General features: G+C 39.1%; 1 protein-coding gene across 7 annotated transcripts; it reads right to left on the bottom strand.

Moving 5' to 3' along the window:
- Positions 1-882: 882 nt before the first annotated feature.
- sbno1 (strawberry notch homolog 1 (Drosophila)) lies at positions 883-19,956 on the bottom strand. 7 transcript variants are annotated; one of them, XM_017488566.2, is made up of 33 exons: positions 19,882-19,956; positions 15,094-15,210; positions 14,819-14,920; positions 14,354-14,690; positions 13,567-13,605; positions 13,312-13,412; positions 13,138-13,234; positions 12,770-12,930; positions 11,670-11,803; positions 11,416-11,506; positions 11,137-11,298; positions 10,836-10,971; positions 10,651-10,756; positions 10,376-10,529; positions 10,068-10,250; positions 9,875-9,972; positions 7,883-8,028; positions 7,557-7,751; positions 7,264-7,443; positions 5,692-5,864; positions 5,412-5,543; positions 5,199-5,334; positions 4,944-5,056; positions 4,747-4,818; positions 4,574-4,673; positions 4,392-4,466; positions 4,156-4,302; positions 3,958-4,052; positions 3,673-3,759; positions 3,427-3,564; positions 3,209-3,285; positions 2,924-3,117; positions 883-2,830 (listed from the first exon to the last, which is right to left on the bottom strand). In XM_017488566.2, exons 1-33 carry the CDS (start codon positions 19,939-19,941, stop codon positions 2,688-2,690), a joined length of 4,281 nt encoding a protein of 1,426 aa, XP_017344055.1. In that variant the 5' UTR covers positions 19,942-19,956; the 3' UTR covers positions 883-2,687. The 7 variants fall into 7 exon arrangements, with proteins under 7 accessions (XP_017344055.1, XP_017344052.1, XP_017344053.1 ...); XM_017488563.3 differs by lacking the exon at positions 19,882-19,956 and adding an exon at positions 16,452-16,772; XM_017488564.3 differs by lacking the exon at positions 19,882-19,956 and adding an exon at positions 16,452-16,772 and having other exon boundaries at positions 13,138-13,231.
- Positions 19,957-20,577: the final 621 nt, after the last annotated feature.

Below are 20,577 nucleotides of genomic sequence, written 5' to 3'. Positions count from 1 at the left end.
AAGTCAGGCTTTAGCTGGAACCTCTCTAAACTAAATCCTAAAAGTTTTTAATCAGCGATAGAAATTATTAGAAGATTATAATCTGGGGCAATCTTTAAACTTTAGTGTTACTTTTTTAAAGCGTCTTTGATAAGGATGTTAGCTACATGCTAAAAAAAAAACAAAAACACACACACAAAGTAATACGGCTAAATAGTCAAAGTGTAAAATACATTTTGCTTTATTACTTAATTTTTCTCCCCCCCCGCCCCCCAAAAAAAAACACTTAATGTGTTGTATTTTCACCCGTTAAGGTGTTTTACTCTGAGAAATGACTTGTAAAGTTTTATCAGTCAATTTTATCAGAAAACAGTCTGAAGAGAAACTCCCTCAGCTTTTAACACTAGGCTCGAGTTTTGTTTTGTTTTTGGATTATTACATTATTTACATTTTTGTTTTTTTTTTATATTGCATTTATTATTCTTCGAAGAAATCATCTTACTTTACTGAGCTTGATCATCTTTTTGTCCTTTTGTACTTGTTCTTATGGGATCCTGAATACACTCCACACGTGTTGTTTACACAGTTGTACATTAAAATTATTCATTTTCTTTATTACTTATTTTTTAAGCAATAATTTCAGCCATGGTTAGTTTTCAGAGTATATATAGTTATATATAGAGTGTAGTTTGTAGGTCACTAATCACATCCCCCACATGTACACCACACCACAGCCAGGTATTATAAAATAAAACCAATACTACCAAAAGGTCATCACAACAAGCTTGTGTGTGTGTATATCCACATTACAGGCATTTTACTTAAAAATTCGTTCACAAATCAATTCCACTTGAGTTTTTATAAACAAACAAACAAACAAACAAATAAATAAATAAAGTCACCTCAAGGTTAACCACAAGATTTATTGGTCATATGCAAGAGGTAGAGATCTTGCACTCAGCTTGATGTTCATAAGGTTGTTGTTTTGTTTGTTTCTTTGTATGTATGTACAAGTGATCCATCAGTAGTGCAACTCGTGCAAGGCTGAAATGACACTGTCCCTAAAGTGTGCCAACATCTACACTGGAAACAGAACATAACTTCAGATATGCAGCTATACACAAAATATCGGAGAAACCAAGCATTTTGCACCTGGTGAACATTTACACTGAATTATGAGGTGGTGAGAAAAGGCATTATAGTCCTTCCACCTTAGTACATTACATGTTCCATGTGACAACAAATACTAAAAGCAGGAAGCAGGAAATATGCTAATTAAAAAGCTGGCCAATGTTGATGTGGCTTTCCACTGAGCAGGTTCCAGTTTATAACAAATGTTCGATCAACAACCTTATTCTTAAATATACAAAATCAGAGTGAAGGAGAAAAATAAACTGACCCTCTCAGACATTGACTTCATTGATAAATAGACAAAAAAAAAAGAAGCTAATTATCCATTCATCCATGCTGCGTCAGTTCCTGATAAGCCCAGACAAGTCTTTAGGGGTAGGTATTATAATTTATTAAATGGATTACCCAGTGAAGAGCCAGCACTTTCCCTAGGAGAGCATTACTTGATCGAGATCTTGTTTGATCTTTACGGAGGTATTCCACCATATTTGCACCATGACATTCAACAGATCTCTTCACAGAAGTTTTGAAGTTGGTAGCGTAATGTATGCTACAGAATGTCAGAGGGGGTTACAGTGCAGGAATGCAGATCCCACAAGATCCTACCATGCAGCCGATCATTGTGTAATTATGTTCTTTTAAAAATGTATCTCCTCCAACTTAACAAAAAATAGTTGTGTGTATTGTAGCAAGAAGCTTACCAAGGAATCACTGAATTTGCACAACTACATCCTGTTCTGAACTAAAATATCTGTGGAAATAAGTATTCTTAGGACTTTGTTATGCTGGAGCCTCAAAGAAAAAGTTTCTGGACACAAATAGGATATTAGTGCACACTGGGATATTCTTAAAGTATTAAAGTAATAGTTTGGCCAAAAAACAAACAAAAAAAAATGCCTACACTATTTTTTCCCCTCAAATGTAACTTATCAGCTAAGGTGGTTAGCTGGTTTTGCACTGGAGCTAGAAACGTAATGCCTTCATCATTTAAATGCTTCTCATTGTCCTATACCTATATTTCCATAAATTGCCTAGATTAGGTTCATAGCGTCAGTGCAAAAATTGGTCAACAAACTTAGCAGATCGATTACAATTATGATAAGGAGGGAAAAGTGTACATTTAATCTTTGGCCAAACTGTTTATTTCAGTGCAAAAATGATGGAATAGACAGACTCAGGCAATGGCCAAGTAGTATGGGGTCCAAACCCAGGGCAAAGCATGCTTTTTTGTTTCGAGGCCTGGAAGAGAATTGATGTGATGTTGAACCCCTGAGCGCTGACCTGTGTAAAACAAATACAGGTGACTTTGCAGCTTTAAAGAATAAGGGGTTGAACACAGGCAGAGAAGAGGAATTTTTTTTTTTTTTTTTTTTTTAAAAAGCAAGCAGCCTGAACAATATTCTCCCCACCCATCCTCACACTACTTCCTCGTCAACATGGGAGGCTTTACAGCTTTTGAGTCAGTTGTCCAGCGAGCCTCTATCCACACAAGGGCAGGCTTCCTCATAGTATGGAGGCAGGAAGGCTCGTGATGCAGTGCTAGGGTCCCGTGTCTGCTATTGGCCCACTGGGTTTTGCTATGTGTTGAAAGAGTGGCTGAGACTCTGTGGGTGCAGCTGCTGCCACATCTGCTGCTGCTGCACAGCCAGCTGCTGTGATTGGTCTGAAGAGGACAGTATGTTGGTGAGGGGAGCCACACAGTTTGCTGGAATGATCAGACCTGGGTGGCAAAAAAAAAAAAAAGAAATAGTGTTAACATCTACTCACTGGATACGCAAGGAGGTCTGGATTACAAAACGTCCAGCTTACTCACCTACTATTCGTTGTCCGTCCTCGGTTCTCAAACGGACAATCTGCATCTTCATGTTGCTTCCGCTTACAGAGGCTAAGACACCCTCTACTTTGGTCCACACGCTGAGGACAGAGCCACACAGGACGTAGTATGTCCGGCAACGCAGCCCTATTTCACACTGCAGCCCAATTGATGCCTTCTTACAGTTCCCACGCCTGTGTAAGAAACAGATATTATTAATACACTTATTACTACAACAACAACCACCTCTCCAGAGTGTAAAAAATTGTAAAAAAGGACACTCACCAATAAGCATGAGAGCAAACATCTGCTGAAGATTTGTACTGGTCAACCCAGCATTGCTTAGCCTCATCTGAAAGAACCTATTTTAAAAAGATAGGGGGGAGAGAAAAAACAAAAAAACAAAAAAAAAACCACAACTGAAATGTATGCCAATCAGTCTTGTGTTTTAGCCAAAGGCTGTTTACAAATGTTTTGATACATGAATTGGCAAGGGAAATTACCTTTTTGCATCGCTTCCGTATGTCTGTGTACGTCTCCAGTTTGAGCTGTTTTCCTGTATTTGGTCTGTACACCATGAAGAGTCTCTTTTTGGTGTTGACTTCCTTGACCATGATAGCTATTTTCTTGTTATTCCGTACCTGATTACAGCAAAACAATCCAATGGACAAGAACATGTTTAAGCATCAGGAAGCAACGAGTGAGTGAATGAATATCACGGTCACAAAGCGAGATACAATTGCTCTCACCTGCACGTAGAAGCCGTCGTCTGGTCCGCTCTGTTCTGCCCAGATATGGGTAGCGTCTTCCCATGACATACCCCTCTCCACACTAACCTGATGGGCAAAACAACCTTTTATTCTCTTATCATACAGGTGATCAGCCAACAAAATCATATACATTAGCTTCTAACAGAAGGCAAGCTGCAAATGTGTATGACGTACAGAGCAACACAAGGGCTCGGTTTTGATTTACTGAACGTCGCGAATACGCGAGGCTGCTACAGGAAGTTTGCAATCTGTATGTGTACTTACTGTATAAAGTTCAACATGGCCTGATGTGGAGTAACCTGGAGTCAAGAACTTTTTCGCGTCAAGCTTTTTAACCTTCTCATCTCCAGAGCCCAAATCTGTAATGGAGCGTTTCAGACATAAAAATCCTTAGAATATTGCCAAAGCAAACTCATCCTCTAAATAAACAAACAAAAACTTTTGGAACCTGTTGTGTCTTACCCAGAATTCCCATGTCATATCGGCCATTCTTTTTAGCATTCTGAATGACAGCATTCAGGGTGTCAGAGAAATACTGGAAGAGGGCATTCTGCTGCTGGACCTCCATGCCAAGGATCCGGTTTAAGAATTTTCCAATGTTGTTGTAGTCTTTAAAATAAAAACAGACTTACTAACAGTACAATGCATATAGTGTTGTATTTTTAAAAATAAATAAACAAATAAATAATCAAACTTACCCTTATCCAGTGAGAGAACACCAGACCTGTCCTCCACGTTAATCAGCCCCACACCAATTAAACCATTACGGATTTCTGGAGAAACCCACGAGTTACATTCCACCCATTGATGCTTATGTGCTCAGTTTTGCCTTTTCTAATTACGTAAAGCTTTATTTATTGGTATATAAAATGATACTTACCTTTAAAGAAATCCCCTTCGAAATAAGACGGTGGAGAGACCAAGGGAGCATCCAAATTGACAATGGACTTCATAACAATCTCAAGAGCGTTTCTGCCATACTATAAAACAAGAAACGGGTTAGTCCGAGGTAAACCATGATTTTAAATGTTTTTGAGGTAAACGATGTCTTACTTTGTTGTCAAAGTTGAATCGACTGAGGTCCCTCGTCTCTGTGGCTCTTCGGTCTCCGTGTGTGAGAGCGCCCTGTGAAATTGCACACAGATAGTTATTATTTGTTTAATTCTTTGTAATTTAAAAATTATTTATAAAAAAAAAAAAAAAAAAAAAAAAAAAAAAAAAAAAAAAAAAAAAAAAAAAAGGGCACCTACCAAGCTCTCTAGTCGTTTGGCAACAATGGAGGCAAATCTTTGTTCTCCAGCAAGTTCAGATATCAGGAATACATACTCTGGGGCAGTGACCTGGTTAGATCGGTGTGTCCTACCTGCAGGGAACATGCAAATGAATACCGTTTTAATCTACTCCACAGCAATTAAAAATATAACAAAGATATTTAACAGATTGCTGTATTTTGTGTTTTCATATTTAATTTCTTCTAAAACAAAAAAGATCGCAAAAGTACTGACCGAACTGCTGAATAGCCCGGTCTGCACTCCAGGGCAGCTCTAAAGTCATGTGCACCCTTCTCCTCTGGTTCTTCACTCTACGGTCCGCTTGAAGTGAAATACCGGAGCTGGCCGCCTCGGAGATTATAGCAATGTTCTAGAAAGAAAAGCGACTTTAGATCCAGTTCGTAATTCTAGGAATGGTCTGAAAGAGATAAATAGAGTTTGACATACCTTCTCTCCATCCATGAATCTCTGCTTCTCTGTGAGGTTCAGGATTTCGACAGGAACGTCCAGTTCTGACCTCGATTCGTATGAGATGCTGCCATCGTCATTACTGACTACTCTGCCTTTGCGCCCAGTCATCTAAAGAAACACAAAACAAAATTGGGTTGTGCAAATTATGTAAAGAACTAATACAAGAATATAGACATTTAACATTTAAAAATCAAAAGTGAAATTATTATTTTATTTTATCTTCAATATAATGACTCCACACTGTGTAAAAACCTACCTCTGCCACATTTTCAGGGCCTCCCAATTCATCAATAAGCTCATCCAGTGTGTTAGGTGGCAGATCCTCAGCCAGTTTCTCTAGCTGCTCGAGCAACTCTCTCTTCATCTGCTGGGCATCCTCCACTGCATCATTACTGGTCACACAGCTACTTTCTTCAGGTTCGCTTTTAGCTGGAAGAATATGACATCAGTTCATATACAAGCCTCAAGGAAACACTCAAACTATCATGTCAAACTAGGGTTGTACAAAAAAATGTGACATGCAAGAAAGCTGTTGGACGTTGTAATCGAGATACCAGACCTTACCTTAGTGTAAACAATGCTTTTGCATATATTACACTTACGACTCAACAAGTGGCATGATCAATAACTGTTTACCGGGAGTATTTAATTTCATCTCTTCAATCAAGGTAAGCTTCCTAAAATGTTCTCTACCCAGTACAGGTAGTCCGATACCCGCTTGCTGTACTATCGGTTATCTGCAAAAATCCACACCGATAGTTTTTCCCCCAGATGCGTCTTTTGCGGGAGCGGCTGAGAAAGGTCCACGGTCATTATACAGTACGGGAGCAGCCTCTAGAGTCGAAATAAAAACTATCACCGACAAATCTTGTTGTGTTATTTGAAGAGTTTTTTATTTTTATTTTGGAGGTTTCTATTTTTATTTGGTTCAGTTTGGATGTACATGTCTTAAATTTACGTTAATATTTCTCTTTTTTTTTATACAAATACAGTACATTTTCACGGTACAGTCAGTACTGTTTATTTTTGTTATAGTTATAACTTCAAAATCTATCAGTTGTTTAATCAGTTATCAGCAAGTACTGCCCAACCATCAATCCAGTATTGGTCAACATCTACTACCTAGGGTATTCCATAACTACCTTGTACACCATATGTAGTGCAAACATTTGAAGATTAAGCCACAGGAAATGTGTCAAAAAAAACCAGACAAACTGTAAAAGGTATGTCTGACATATTTGCAGGAGTAAGACTAATTACAATGTATTCTTCCTCACTTAAATTCTCAATCCCTGCTGTTTTTCCTGATACTTGTCCTAACAGCACATTTACAGTCCAACTGCCAACAACAGAGGTGTGTTTGGCTGTTCGTGTGTGTATCGTTGATTAATCGTGTAGGCCTACGTCAAGAAACTTTCTACGCACCATATCAGTAGTGTACACACAAATTAGCACAGACAAATTCGACACCCTTTCCTAAAGCAAAAGTAAAACCAGTTACTTGCACATTCTCAAGGATTTTCCACCATCCATAAGCAATCATACCCAACCCCTACACCACATACTGCTTGTTTTCCTATTTGGAAAAAGTCATCCAGAAGGCAAGAAGGATGAAGATTTTCAATGTCCAATTTCCAGATTCACGTAAACAAATTTTCAATACATGGAAATGTGTCAAAATTGTGTGTGGTAATCACGAATGTGCTACAAGGTTGATATAGGGTTGAAAATGATTTTGCGTTCATACACACGTTCTAAAAAGTGTCAGAAAGAAAAGAAGAAAAAAAAAACCAACAAGTTGCATTTTAAAAATATGTCTAACACCTACCAGGAACAACAGCATTGTTGGACGTAGCTTTTACAACAGGTGTTGTGAAAGCAGGTCTGGTCGATCCAAGCCCAGAAGCTAACAAGGCACTTTGAATGGAATCTGGGTCTATGCTCTTTTTCTTCTTCTTGTTCTTCTTTTCCTTGCTCTTTTTAGAGTCTTTACGGATTAGCCAAGGATCTATAAGAAAAAATTAATAACACAATATAATAATTACGATATATAAACATTATACTGTAGTCAGTCACGGTTCTCATTAAAACTGTTCTCAAAATCTACATCCAACTGCTTACCATCCTCTTCATCCTCACTGGAATCATCCTTGAAGGGGTTGAAGTCATCTTCGTCTTCGTCTCCCGAGCTGACCGAGTTAAAGCTGTCATCACTGTCATTTTTGTCCGAGTCTTCTGAATTGCTCTCATCCGAACTGCTGCCTGAAAGCCCTCCAGATTTACGGGACTTCTTCGCTCCTTTTTTAACCTCTGCACCTACAGAAAGTGAAAGTGTTTCAAACGCCTTTCCAATTAGACACCCTTAAATTATAATTTGGCGTGAATAATGAGGTAAAGAAACGTTTAGTTTGTCTGGATGGAGTGTGGGTGGGGTTTCAGATATGTACCTTTCCTCTTCTTGCCCTTCTGCTCCTCCTTGGTTTCTGCTGGTGAAGGTGTTTTCTTTGCTGATAAATCAATACCCAGTAAGCTGAAGAGCTTCTGTCTGTCTGGGGCAGGGAAGTGCTTTTCCACCAGGGACTGCAGGACACCCCTTCAGAATAAAATAAAACTTATTAAAATTTCATTTTAATAACAAATTAATCTCAATTTTTCTGAGATTTTGAAAATGACTGCTTTATCTTTTTCCCCCCCAAAACAAATATATTTTTACCATACATGTACACACACACACCAGTATATACAGTAAGCTAAACTAAATCCTAAACAAAAAAATATTTTTTTTTAATCGTTGTGTAGAGTTGTCAGTATATTAGGTTGATTGTTAGGATCACATTAGTATGTAGAATCTAAAACCACATGACTTGTCTACTTCAGTTACAAACGGGCTACAAAAAGCACTTCAACGGATACAACAGAGGCCCTTACGTTTCATCTGTAGCATTTACGAATTTTGACCCCTCGCTACAGTGACACTCAAACTTTTCTGCTCTCTCAACTAAAGCAATTGTCAGAGCGACCACAAATTAAAATTGTGTTCCCCTGGTGAAAAAGACAAACCCCTGACGAGGAAAAGACGTAAAAGACACGTTCGTTTTATGTAGTAGTTGCTTTCACTTCATGACGAATTTATCTACAAAAGCTCTTTACCTATGAACGTGTGAACCTGTCTTGGGAGTTAATAGAAAATAAGATGGCTGGGCGATAGTCTCTGGTTGATCAAACTTAACAGCCCCTCCTTTTTAATTTAAAGTACCAATCAGTACCACTTTCAAACCTAGTCAGTCAGTGCTAAAGCAAAAAGGTCTGGCTGGATGGGAGCGAGAAAATTTGATTTGGTTAACTGTATGCAAAATGGTACAATGTGTTTCGCATTTCTGAATCAACAGCCAAATCCATCAACAATCAACGTGCAGCGTAAAAAAAAACCCTTTTATTCTATATTGATATACAGGTCTACACATACCTGCAGACATGTCAGGTGATCGGCAATAAATATCGTTCACTAGAGTAGTTTATTACTACTACATAATGATAGCAATACGGACACGGACTGGACTGCAGGCCAGTGGTAATTATATAACTGTTTCACCAAATACACGCTCACAGATGGATGCTTAGAAAGCCAGTGGACCTTTATCCAGGCACACATTATGGCTTTTGATACTCACTGAAGGACATCTGAACATCATGGCATACATTGTAACGAACAATCTACATCACTACTGAGCGAGTTAATGCTTCCTTAGCTACAGTTTATCCACACTCGAATGGACACGTCCAGACAATGACAATGTGGCATGTCATGCATGCATCACTGAATGTTCCTGAAATATTGTCAATGCTTAACTAGCGCTCACGGTCTCCTGAACCACTGTTCATTAGACAGTACAGAAGTCCAAATGGCGGTAATTGCGCAATGCAATAGTTTCTGTATGGTACAAAATTTCTGAACCATCCTGATGGACAAAAGTGGCTCAAGATCAGCCAAATGCACCTAAAAAAGTAGAATAAATTTTTTTTAAAAATCTAGCAAATCAGTGCTTCTACCACTACAAACATGTAACAAAATAAAACAGGTTAACATTTTCTATGCTGAAAAGTGGGGAGGCTATGAGGGGATGCAATTTTCCATTCATCTTCAGTAAGCATTTTATCCTGGTCAGGGTCACCGTGGATCCAGAGCCTTTCCCACAGGGGACCGTGGTTCTGCGAGACCTTTTGCACTACTGTCCACTGGATGCCATTTAAATCTTTTTAATTTGCCGGTTAATTCAACACAAGGCATTCTAGCTTGAAACACAAAGCAGAACAAACATTACCCAGACACAGGACTTTTCCACCCGATGCATTTTTCCAAGTAGAAATCTCAAGAGGAAGTAAATCTTCCTTTTTCTGAGTCTGGCATGGGTGACTATTTTAAAAGATGAAAGACTCACTTTGCGGTAGAGACAAAGTCATTGAGCTCGCCTCCACCTTCCTCCAAGGCCTCAAGTGTTCGAGCTTCACCCGTTGACTGCAGGCCAATGACCACACACTGAAGAAAGAAAAAGCACACCAATTTGGTAACCTTAATAAAAAAACATTATGGCTGAATAGGTTTTGCACAATTGAATGAACACGCAACCTAACCTTTCCATTCTTAACTTCCTCTCGGGCAAGCTGCACCACTCGGCGCACCTTTGAAGCGATGCACAGATACTTAAAGAACCGCTGATGTGCAGACCAGAACTGTCCCCACATTGATTTTTTCATGCGCTGTTCGGCGTCCATCAAGTTAGCTGCTTGCTGGAATTTCTCCCTTGCGCTCACCCACTGAAAGCAACGGTATTACAGGCATTGAAAAAGTCACTCAAATAGAAATCGAAAGCACTAAAGATGTCCTTTTTTTCGTAGCACTGTTTTCTAAGAACCGAGGTCAGATACGTTGGCACACGTACCAGACGGACTGACTTGTTATACATTTTGATGTAGTTGTGTGTTAGAGGGACTTCTTCAATCTTAAATGTCACACCCTGGAAGCTCAGCTGTCGAGCAATGTACATTCCTCTCAATTTCATATCCATGGCAACAATTTCCATGGCACCAACACCTCTAAAATAAACCAACACAAAAGGGAACATATTAATAAAAAATAAATAAATAAATACATTTTAAAAAGCAGAGAGATATCAAACGTTCAGAAAGCCACATTATCCAGTGTGAAATCACAGACCTTCTTTCGACGGCTTGAATAAAATTAGAAAATTCTTTAAAAGGCGTTCCTTCTCCCCAGATCCCAAGACGATTCATGTAAGCCATGTTCCGAGGCTCAGAGGCTCCTACACAAAACAATAAGTGAGAAAGAATCCAAATCCACATTTAAGCTTAAATACTGAGAAGACTCCTTTGGGCACAAACCTGTAGCGCTGGCATAGACGACACGTGCTTTCGGCAGTTTGTTCTGGAGCTCGAGAACAGCCAGTCCAGTCTTTGTGGGTTTTGATGACCCAATTGGGCAAACATTTTTGGCTTTGTGACATTCATCAAAGATTATCTGAAAGACCCAGTTAAGGGAAGCTGTGAAACAGTATTTAAAGTCTCACTGATGTAACTGATTAACAGGCAATTAAGCTACCGTCTTCATCGCTGAACGATATTCATCGAGAGCTGCGTTTTTGATTCTTGAATGCAGAAAAGCATATTAGTGTTGAAAGGATACCACACCATCAAAGTCATCCCCACACCAGTGAAGTAACTGTTTGAATCTTGTCTTATACTTTCCACCGGTTTGGCTTTCTCCAATCAGGGATGAGTATGTAGCAAAGATCACACCTTTTTTCACACTTCCATTGTGTTTTGAGGAGATTTTTCCATATTTGAACTTCGGGCCAAAAAAAAGAAAAAGAAAAAAAAAAAAAAAAAGAGAGAGAGAAAAAGATTCAAGTTTCACATTAAATCTGGACAGATGCCAATGTTACGGGTCAAACGCTTTCAGTACCTTGTTTAAAGAATGGACCTGGATGTTCTTTGCACCAATATCTCTCAAGTCCCTCTCTGCGTCATACTTCAAGTCGTTCGAGACGCTAAACCTGGAAAGTAAAAAGAGAAATTAAAAGTGTTAAACACTCCCACAATGAACAATCCATTTGGACACAGATGTAACACATTTAAACATACACATCAAGCGCTGCCTCGGGATAAATGTTATCGTAGCCTTTACAAAGAGCGAAAACGAGTGAGGTGTTGCATTACCAGAGAGATCTTTTCCTGCCCAGAAGGTAGTTTTCATATATGATTCCAGCAATAGTTCTTCCCTTTCCAACACCAGCACCATCACCGATCAGGTAAGCTGCTCTGTCTCCGTTTGGAAGGAAGGTCTCATGTTGCTGTAAAGTAATGACATAAAAACATTAACATTTCTATAACTATACCTAGCTAAATAAAACAAATATAAAGCCATGCTAAGCTCATTTGCAGCACTTCAGATTAAACTGCATGTCAAAGTCAAAGCATGCACACGAAATACAGCAGTCAGCCTCGTTTCATTCAAGCAAACAAACTAGCAAAAAATAATAAAACAGCCCGTAGTATCAACTACTGTTTTCATACCGGTAGCAAGACTTAATTTTTTACTAGTCGAGCAGTAGGCCTAATTCAGACAACTATTGAATTTGTTGACTAGACGTCTTTTCCGTAGTTACAGCAAAAACTGAAGACTGTAGTACACTTCATACAAATTAAAATGTTACATTAAAGCAAAAGGAAGAACGTATATCCTAGCAAAGGTCGACCGATTGATCAGATTTTCCAGATTAATCAGCACCGATAACCGATTGCTGGAACTATCAGTTATCAGCATAAATCCATAAATTGCATCCGTTGGGGAGCAGCTGAGAAGGGTCCGCCATCATTATACAGTACGAGAGCGGCCTCCAGAGGCGCAATAAAACTCAAACCAATTTTGTTGTTATTTGAGGTGTTCTTTTATTATTTTGGACAGCTTTATTTTTATTTATTAATTGGAGCTTTACTTTTTGGGTCAGTTTGGATATATACATTTTAATGTATGTTAATACTTATTAATAGTTGGTATATATTGTTTATGTATTTATTTAAAGTACTGTTCATTCACAGTACCGTCAATAGTGTTTTTTTAAATAAAGTTCAGCAATATTTTATCCAGTATCAGTCGACCTCTGCCTACAGTCTTACATAAAAGAAACTGACTGTAAAATGTACTATCTAGTCTGAAATATTATATTTGGACTAATACAGAAGAGGAGACCCAGCCGGAATTTGAGTTCGACAGCCCCTAGATTAAATATTTCACCCAGGAGTTCATGAATACAAACCTGAGAAGCATATGTAATGGCCTCAAGCTGAAGAGCAGATAGCCAGCCTCTGTCAATCGTCTCCTCTGGAACGGAAAGTCTGTACCACACATTAGGAGGGTTGACACTTGAGAGGGAACTGGTCTCTACCACAGGATCAGGATGTCGCTCTCCTATTTTCACTAGAGGCGAACAAAAATCATTTTAACAAATGCTTTCTAAAAGATAAACAAGACACTGTAACCTCTTGGTACCACACACATCCCACTCAGAGCGAAACCTAAAGCCGAGTCGCCTACATCTTTTTAATTTAATGCTGTGTATGCATGCAGTATAGTGTTCAACAGCATGTGCATCTTCTTGTTTTTAAATGGACTGCTTTTACGTACATTTCATTGGCATGTATTCAGCATATGTTTCTGCATGTCCTAATTCCTCCTCCTCTTCCTCCTCTGGCTCCTCCTCCTCCTTCATTCCAGGTAACTTCTTAAAACAAGACATGCAAATTAATCCAGGAACAAATCCAAGTAATATGGAGGCCATATACAGCACTTACAACTTACATTTACAGGTGAAAAGCTCCGCATTTTGATTTCCTCATTAGCCCAGATTCTGGCGACATCTTTGCTCGACACCTCCTTCTTCACACCATTGTTTACCTCCACTGTAAGAATCAAAGAACAGCAATGCTGAAACAGGACAACAGAAGAGCCTAGATATTTTCCACGGCCAGACACAACTACACCGAGAGTGATCCCCACCACGGCTGTGAACACACTGCAATTAATGTGAATCTTCATTTAAAACCCTACGCGTACCTGGTTTATTCATCAACTTTGTGGAGAGCAAAATAATCTCTGAAATAGGAGAGGATGGTCAGTATTGTAATAATCATCATCATCATGACAAGCAGACTTCCTCAAATAGTACAACGTCAACATCGACAATTTTACAGCAGTATACCTGACAAATTTGTGCACAAAAATTATTCAAACCTTTACCTACATTTTTTTTTTTTTAAAGTATTTGTGTGATACAATAAGCAGTATATTATGAACATTTGTTTTGAACTCAAATCAAACAGTCACTGAGACTCTACCTTCCTTCTTTTGACACGAGTATGGCATGTAAAGTGTGCCATGTACTTTAAATTACATTGAATGGACCTGTACGAACTTTCCCAGAAATGTATTAGAGTTGTTATCCTTGCTACTGGGCAAAAAACTTCAATGTGCTGCCCTGTCCCATATTTTGGTTGCTTGGACACTGACAAGGTTAAAAAGTGGTAGTTAATGGATTGTAATAAAGTGTGGTCAGCTACTTTATTAGTTAAATACATTAATATAGACTAACGGAAACAAGCGAGTTTATGGTTACTATCCTCTTCTAACAAAACAGCACAAAGTTTGCGCATGTATGTACCTTGTTTAATTGCAAATAAGTATTAATTATGCCAATTTAAACACATTCGTTTCATTCAAGATTCAATTTCTGGGTGAGCTCCCCCCATATTTGTTTGACAGATTTAATCAGAAATATAAAGAAAGCAATACTTGCCAAGCTACATAAGAAATGACAAAATGTCACACGCATAGAAGGACTTACTCGTGCCTGTAGCTGTAGCAACGGGCTGAGCAATATCAGGTGGAGGCTTCAGCTTCATAAGTTCACCAAGGCTGTTCGTCTTCCCACCGCTGGTCCGGAGCAGGTCCTTCAGCTTAATCTGCTCCCGATTCGGTGGGACCACGCTGCACACGGTGGCGGCAGTGGAGGACGACGAGCTTCGCTGAGCTGACGATGGCGTCTGCACCACCTTGGTTACTGTGATGGTCTGTCTGGAGGAGGTCCCCATTGAAGGCTTTGTGACCACGATGGTTCCCAGCGATGGCAGTTGATTCAATTGATTTAAGACAAACGTTGTGGTCGAGGGCTGAGGCTTCTGCTTTTTTTTGGGGGGGGACAAATGTGGGCAATTTAGTAACACTGTGGGAATAGAACCTGTAAGCGAAGCAAGGGGTTATCAAATAAAAGGATGTAAATTATTATTTACAAGCAAAATCAAGGACTTACTCTGATTGTGACTGTAGGTGTGGGTGGCACAGCAGGTTCAATTCCAACAATTCCAGCTGCTTCACTTCCAAGACTAATGTCAAGGACATTCTTTGAGATTGACTGAAAGCGGAGAGATATAAAAAAAAAATTTAAATTGCCATCTTATTTATCAACATAGCAATGTTCAAAGCAAACCAACAAGCACATCTTACAACCTGCCCCACCCCCACCCCCAGAGCATCAAATATTCTCATGCCAAACACCACCAGACCTTCATTAATGGACTTGTTTACCTGTTGAGAGGCAGGGGACTGAGCAGTGTCCTGAGAATCAATGTCAAAAAGGTCATTTGGGCAGATTCCACTTTCGCTAAGGGCTGCAAGGAGCAAATCTTGTCCTGGATCCATCGTCTGGAAAAAGAAAAACACTCGCAATATCATTAACAGTTTTAATATACACTTTAAAAGATCTGAGCTCAAATACAATAGGCAGGGAAAGCATTCAGAGTGGACATATGGTTAACTGTTGGAAAGACAAAAAGGCAACACTAGTTACTATGGATGGCACATTATGTTCCACAAAACACACACGGTACTAGAAAACTGCACATGGGTTTTGTTTTGTTGCTATGACAAAATGACATAAGATTGTTGAAATTCGTTACCGCTCCATCGAAACGAGTATTGCTGTAACGTGTCTAACACGAAGCTTACAGTAATATGCTTACAAGAACAATACACCAGCACCATAGCATGCACCTCTGCACGTGTTTGCCTAAACTCATCCAGCTAGCAACTACTTCCTGGTCTGACTGTGCTTTTTGGCACACCAATCACACACGGCAACCGGCTAAAAGCTTGTGTACATTATTAATACAACTATACAGGCATAATATAGCCAGGAACGCACCAAAACACGCGCAATCACTTTCTATAAATTACATTTATACAGGTATACTTCTAGACAAGCCAAGCATTAAACAACAAAAAATAGCTAGCTAGCTGTACTCCGTCTGAGTGTGCTAGTAAGTGTAGTCACTGGAGAAACGTTAGCTAGCCAAAAACAATCACTTTCGTTTTAAGGGTGACGCTATTTAAGTCCTATTCGCTTGAATAGAACGGATAAGTGTATAACAGATGAATAAGTAACATAGCCAGGACTCGCTTTTTCAGTAACACGACGACTCCAGCGATCCCATCTCGACTTAAACGGCACTGTAACGAACGCAGCCGAGCCTCGAGATGTGAAGTTCACGCGTTAGCTTGCTAACGTTCATTTCACTAGCAACCTCCTGCTCGTAAACTTTGAAAGACGAACATCGGTTAAGACGAATCCGAGTTTATGATACCTCAGTTAAAGCAACGGAACTGGAGGAGAGGGGGGAAAACTACATTACAAAACACAGACTTCTGGCTAACCTCCAACCCCGAGTAACGTTATGCTAACATTGCTAAGCGGCTAGCAAAACACTCTCGTGCTCTGTCACCCAGTAAGTTGTCGAGCTGTCTGTCCTACCAGCCGCTACGTTACGGAGAAAATAAGAATTTGTACTTCATAATGACAGTTTTTCGGGAGAAAATTAGAAAAAGCGTAGCTTTATGATACAAATAAGCAACGTTCGCGAAGCCAAACTCTGACAAAATGTACTTACTGAACGATTTTCCGGGACCTCGAGTGTCGCGGCGTTTTGAAGGATGTTGCCCCTTCGCTCCGCTTGTTTTCTAACCATCCGCCGCCATCTTTACCAAACGGCAAGAATCGCGTGGAGGTCACGTGATTTTCGACCAAAAAGAAAGAACATTTCGACGCTGAATTTCCGTCGCTGGAGCGGCGCCAACGACACGCAAACGCACGTTAAGCGAGAACGCACCGTAATCAACCATAAACTGTTCAACATCTGCCATATTAATGGTAGTTTTAGCCAAAAAAGTTGTCAGAGAAGGAGAGCGCTAAACCCACATCACGTGACCGGTCCGTCGTAACGCGCGGAAGTGACGTCTTCGCAATAGCTTCCTGCGGTGATACATCACTTGACTTTGCGAATGCCATGTTGGTAAGGTCGATTTTTAACCTCTGCTGTAAATACAATTCGTCATGAAGTCACAGTACAAAGACTACGATTTTAGGTTTTTAATGTTAAAGTTAACGTATGAAATAAATTACATTCTAACATTATATCAAATGAATCGATCACATACAATTTATTTACGATTTTAATGTTGTGTAATCTGTGGCTGGCAGATTACAATACCAGATTTCACGTTTGCTTAATTCAGCTTTAACACTGTAATGTGTTCAAAATGGTGTTACAAAGTGCATTATGGGTATTTTCAAACAGCTCAGACAAAAATGTAAAAACAAAAAAATAATAATAATAAGTTCACAAATCTAATTTATTTTAAAAAACATAAAACTATTCAACCAACTTTTAGTGTTATTATTTACATTTGTACAACAATATGTAACGATTCATTGGAGTCTTACAGCTTTTATTCTTGATTGCAAATATATAACACATTTATAATTTTATACATTATATAGCGTTATATACTCTCCACAAAATTTTATGACATTTGCTCAATATAGAAATCGTTCACAAGGTGGCGCTATTAGCATCCAAAGCAGGCAGTTAAGCTTTTTGACTCGCTATTTGACAGAGCTGGCTAAGTCCCAAGCACCAGAAGCTTGTCCAGCAAATGTATTACTAGAAGAAGAAGCTTTTATTTGTCACATATACATTAAAGCATCTTTTTTCAATCATCCCAGCTTCTTAGGAAGTTGGTATCAGAGCACAGGGTCAGCCATGATACAGCGTCCCTGGAGCAGAGAGGGTTAAGGGCCTTGCTCAAGGGCCCAACAGTGGCACTAATCAGTAACCCAGAGCCTTTACGGTTGAACCTATTGCCTATTATTTTTTTACTAACTTAATATCTTTTTCACTTACAACAAAGAAAGTGGTTATCCTCTTTTTACAGATATTTTCTTGTAAAGTGACAACTCCTAATCTCATCGTACTCAACTGCACAAATTTCATCAATATTGCAGCAAGGGGTCTATGGACTACTGGAATTTTGTGCACCGTCCATGAGGCTGTAGGCCCCTGTAATCGTTACTACCTTTAACTCTACTAACGACAGCTCAGGTTTTATTATAGTAGGGTGAATTCAGGTAAATTGGGCTGGTTTAACTTACATATGCTTTGTGTAGTCTTCATATGGTCATAAAAATGTCGTGAATAAAATGGTATGTATACATAAAATATACTACTGTACATATTCAAATCATGTACATATTCCTATACTTGAATAATATTCAAAAGAGATTTTTAGTTAGTGCATTGTATTCATATAATTTGTATAGGCTGATGATGACACTGATGTTGATGTTTTGTTTTCCTGTGTTATGCTGCTGCTGAAAGAAGGAAATAAAATTAAATGTTACTTACTTTAGTGCTAGTTTACTGCTGTGATTATGTAATAATAATCAAAACAGTAGTCTGCTATTACTTAATTTTAGAAAACAATGGGTAAGAATGTATTCTTTTCATTTATAATTTATTGTTTGTTATTTCGTTATAGGAAAGGAGTCATACAACCCCAATTCCAAAAAAGTTGGGACACTATGTAAAATGTAAATAAATACAGAATGCAATGATTTGCAAATCTCATAAACCCATATGTTATTCACAGTCGAACATATCAATTTTTTAAACTGAGGAATTGTACCATTTGAAGGGAAAAAATAGGTAATTTTGAATTTGATGGCCGCAACACGTCTCAAAAAAGTTGGGACGGGGCAGTAAAATGCTAGAAAAGTATGTGTTGCTAAAAAGAAACAGCTGCAAAAGTGATTAAACAACTTGTCTGGCTCATCTCTGTATTTCTTTGCAAACTCCATTCTGGCTTTCTGATTCTTACTGCTGTTGAGTGGATTGCATCTTGTGGTATGGCCTCTATATTTCTGCTCTCAAAGTCTTCTTTGAACAGTGGATTGTGAGACCTTCTCCCCTGCCCTGTGGAGGTTGTTGTTGATGTTACTGTGTTTGGTTTTTGGGTTTTTCTTCACAGCTCTGACCATTTTTTGTCATCAACTGCTGGTGTTTTCCTTGGACCACCTGTTCTGGTTGTTATCCAACATGTCTGGTTGTAGGTACCCCAGTGGTTTTTACTTTTTCAGGACAGTACAAATTGTTGTATTGGCTATGCGCAATAAAGTGCAATGGCTCAGATTGATGTTTGCACTTTTCTCAGCTTCAAAATGGCTTGCTTTTCTTCTTTAGACAGCTCCCTGGTCTTCATGTTGGTTTATCCTTTTTAACAACAAATGCAGTCTTCACAGGCAAAACCAAGTGCTCAAACCAAGAGTAGACATTCGGAGCTATTAATAGTTTAAACGATCAATCTAACAGGGCATACCTGTGCAGCAAGAAACACCTATCAGTCACTAAACTAGGTGGGTTCAAACAAAAGGTGCTGCTGTGTTCTATGTTCTAAGGAAATTCAGGAAATGAAAGCTGAAATTCGGATCTATCGACTCATATTGCTCTCAGATGTCGTCAGTGTATATCAAAAACAAGAGAATTGGCCTTGCCGTTCCAATACTTTCAGAGAGGATTGTATCATGTGTTGGGTATTTTGTTTTATTAATGGCATTAAATCATAAGACAGAGTGGAAATTTACAAACTGTCCCAATATATCTGAATTCACCCTACATGAAAAGCATTTTTTGAGAGAAATGATATATCACAAATCAGTATACTGTTTACCAGAAATGTATGTACACAATTTTATATACACAAGAAGAAAAAAATATATCATATAAAAGCATAGCTTACACTTTTATCAAGACTGTTTTAACTGTTTGAACACCCTTAAGCACAAGGGCGTAACCATGGTATGGACATTGGGAGGGTCCAACGAACTCGGAGGGAGGATATGCAAGTGAATGTAACGTTAATGGTACTTAGTGGGTGTGCAAATATCAAAAGTTAATTGACGTTCTTAAGAACAAACCAAGCCATGGTATGATGCCTTCTATACTAAGCTAAGGTTACCTACTATTTAGGTATCTAGTTACTTACTGTCTGAAAAAAAGCTCGTATGCTCTGCTGCACTTTTCTACGCTTGGCTGCTGTCTCCATTTCTTATAGACTGAGCCGCTAATATACATCAACGAACTTACGTTGAGTATGGGCGCAACCAAGTGTACGATTGGAGGGGGGGCACACGCCGATTTTCCTCAACAAACGTAAATATATTCAAATGGAATACACATAAATAAATAGAATAGATGAAGAAAAGACAGATCCATTGGCAGGGTTCATTAAATAGGGACATATAGAAAACATTTTGTACTGTATATTGGGGGCGGGGGGGCACAACTATGGTTACGCCCATGCTTAAGCATGAACTTCACTTTCAGAGTTTGGGCTGCAAACAGAATTCAGAATTCAGAATTCAGTTTCTTTGTGGTTATTACGTTCGCCTCACACCGCCAGGGTCGGGGGTTCAACTCCCGCCGGTGTCTTGTGTGTGCAGAGTTTGCATGTTCTCCCCTTGCTGCGGGGGTTTCCTCCCCCAGTCCAAACACATGCATAGTAGGTTGATTAGCATACCCAAAGAGTTCGTAGTGTATGAATGGGTGTGTGTCCTGTCCAGGGTGTACCCCGCCTTGTGCCCTATGCTCCTTGGGATAGTCTCCAGGTTCCCCTTGACCCTGGAGGATAAGTAGTATAGAAGATGGATGGATGGATGGAATTCAGTTTCAGACAGCATGA

Source organism: Ictalurus punctatus, chromosome 16 (assembly GCF_001660625.3).
Source record: "Ictalurus punctatus breed USDA103 chromosome 16, Coco_2.0, whole genome shotgun sequence".
NCBI classification, from domain to species: Eukaryota; Metazoa; Chordata; class Actinopteri; order Siluriformes; family Ictaluridae; genus Ictalurus; species Ictalurus punctatus.
This window is presented reverse-complemented; position numbering and strand designations above follow the sequence as displayed.

Coding starts and splice junctions, on each gene's coding strand:
- sbno1 (XM_017488563.3), bottom strand. CDS start 16,529: ATGGTTAGAAAACAAGCGGAGCGAAGGGGCAACATCCTTCAAAACGCC. Junction 14,921..15,093: donor AGTCCCCTGCCTCTCAACAG/GTAAACAAGTCC, acceptor CTCCGCTTTCAG/TCAATCTCAAAGAATGTCCT. Junction 7,752..7,882: donor GAAGGGCAAGAAGAGGAAAG/GTACATATCTGA, acceptor CACTTTCTGTAG/GTGCAGAGGTTAAAAAAGGA.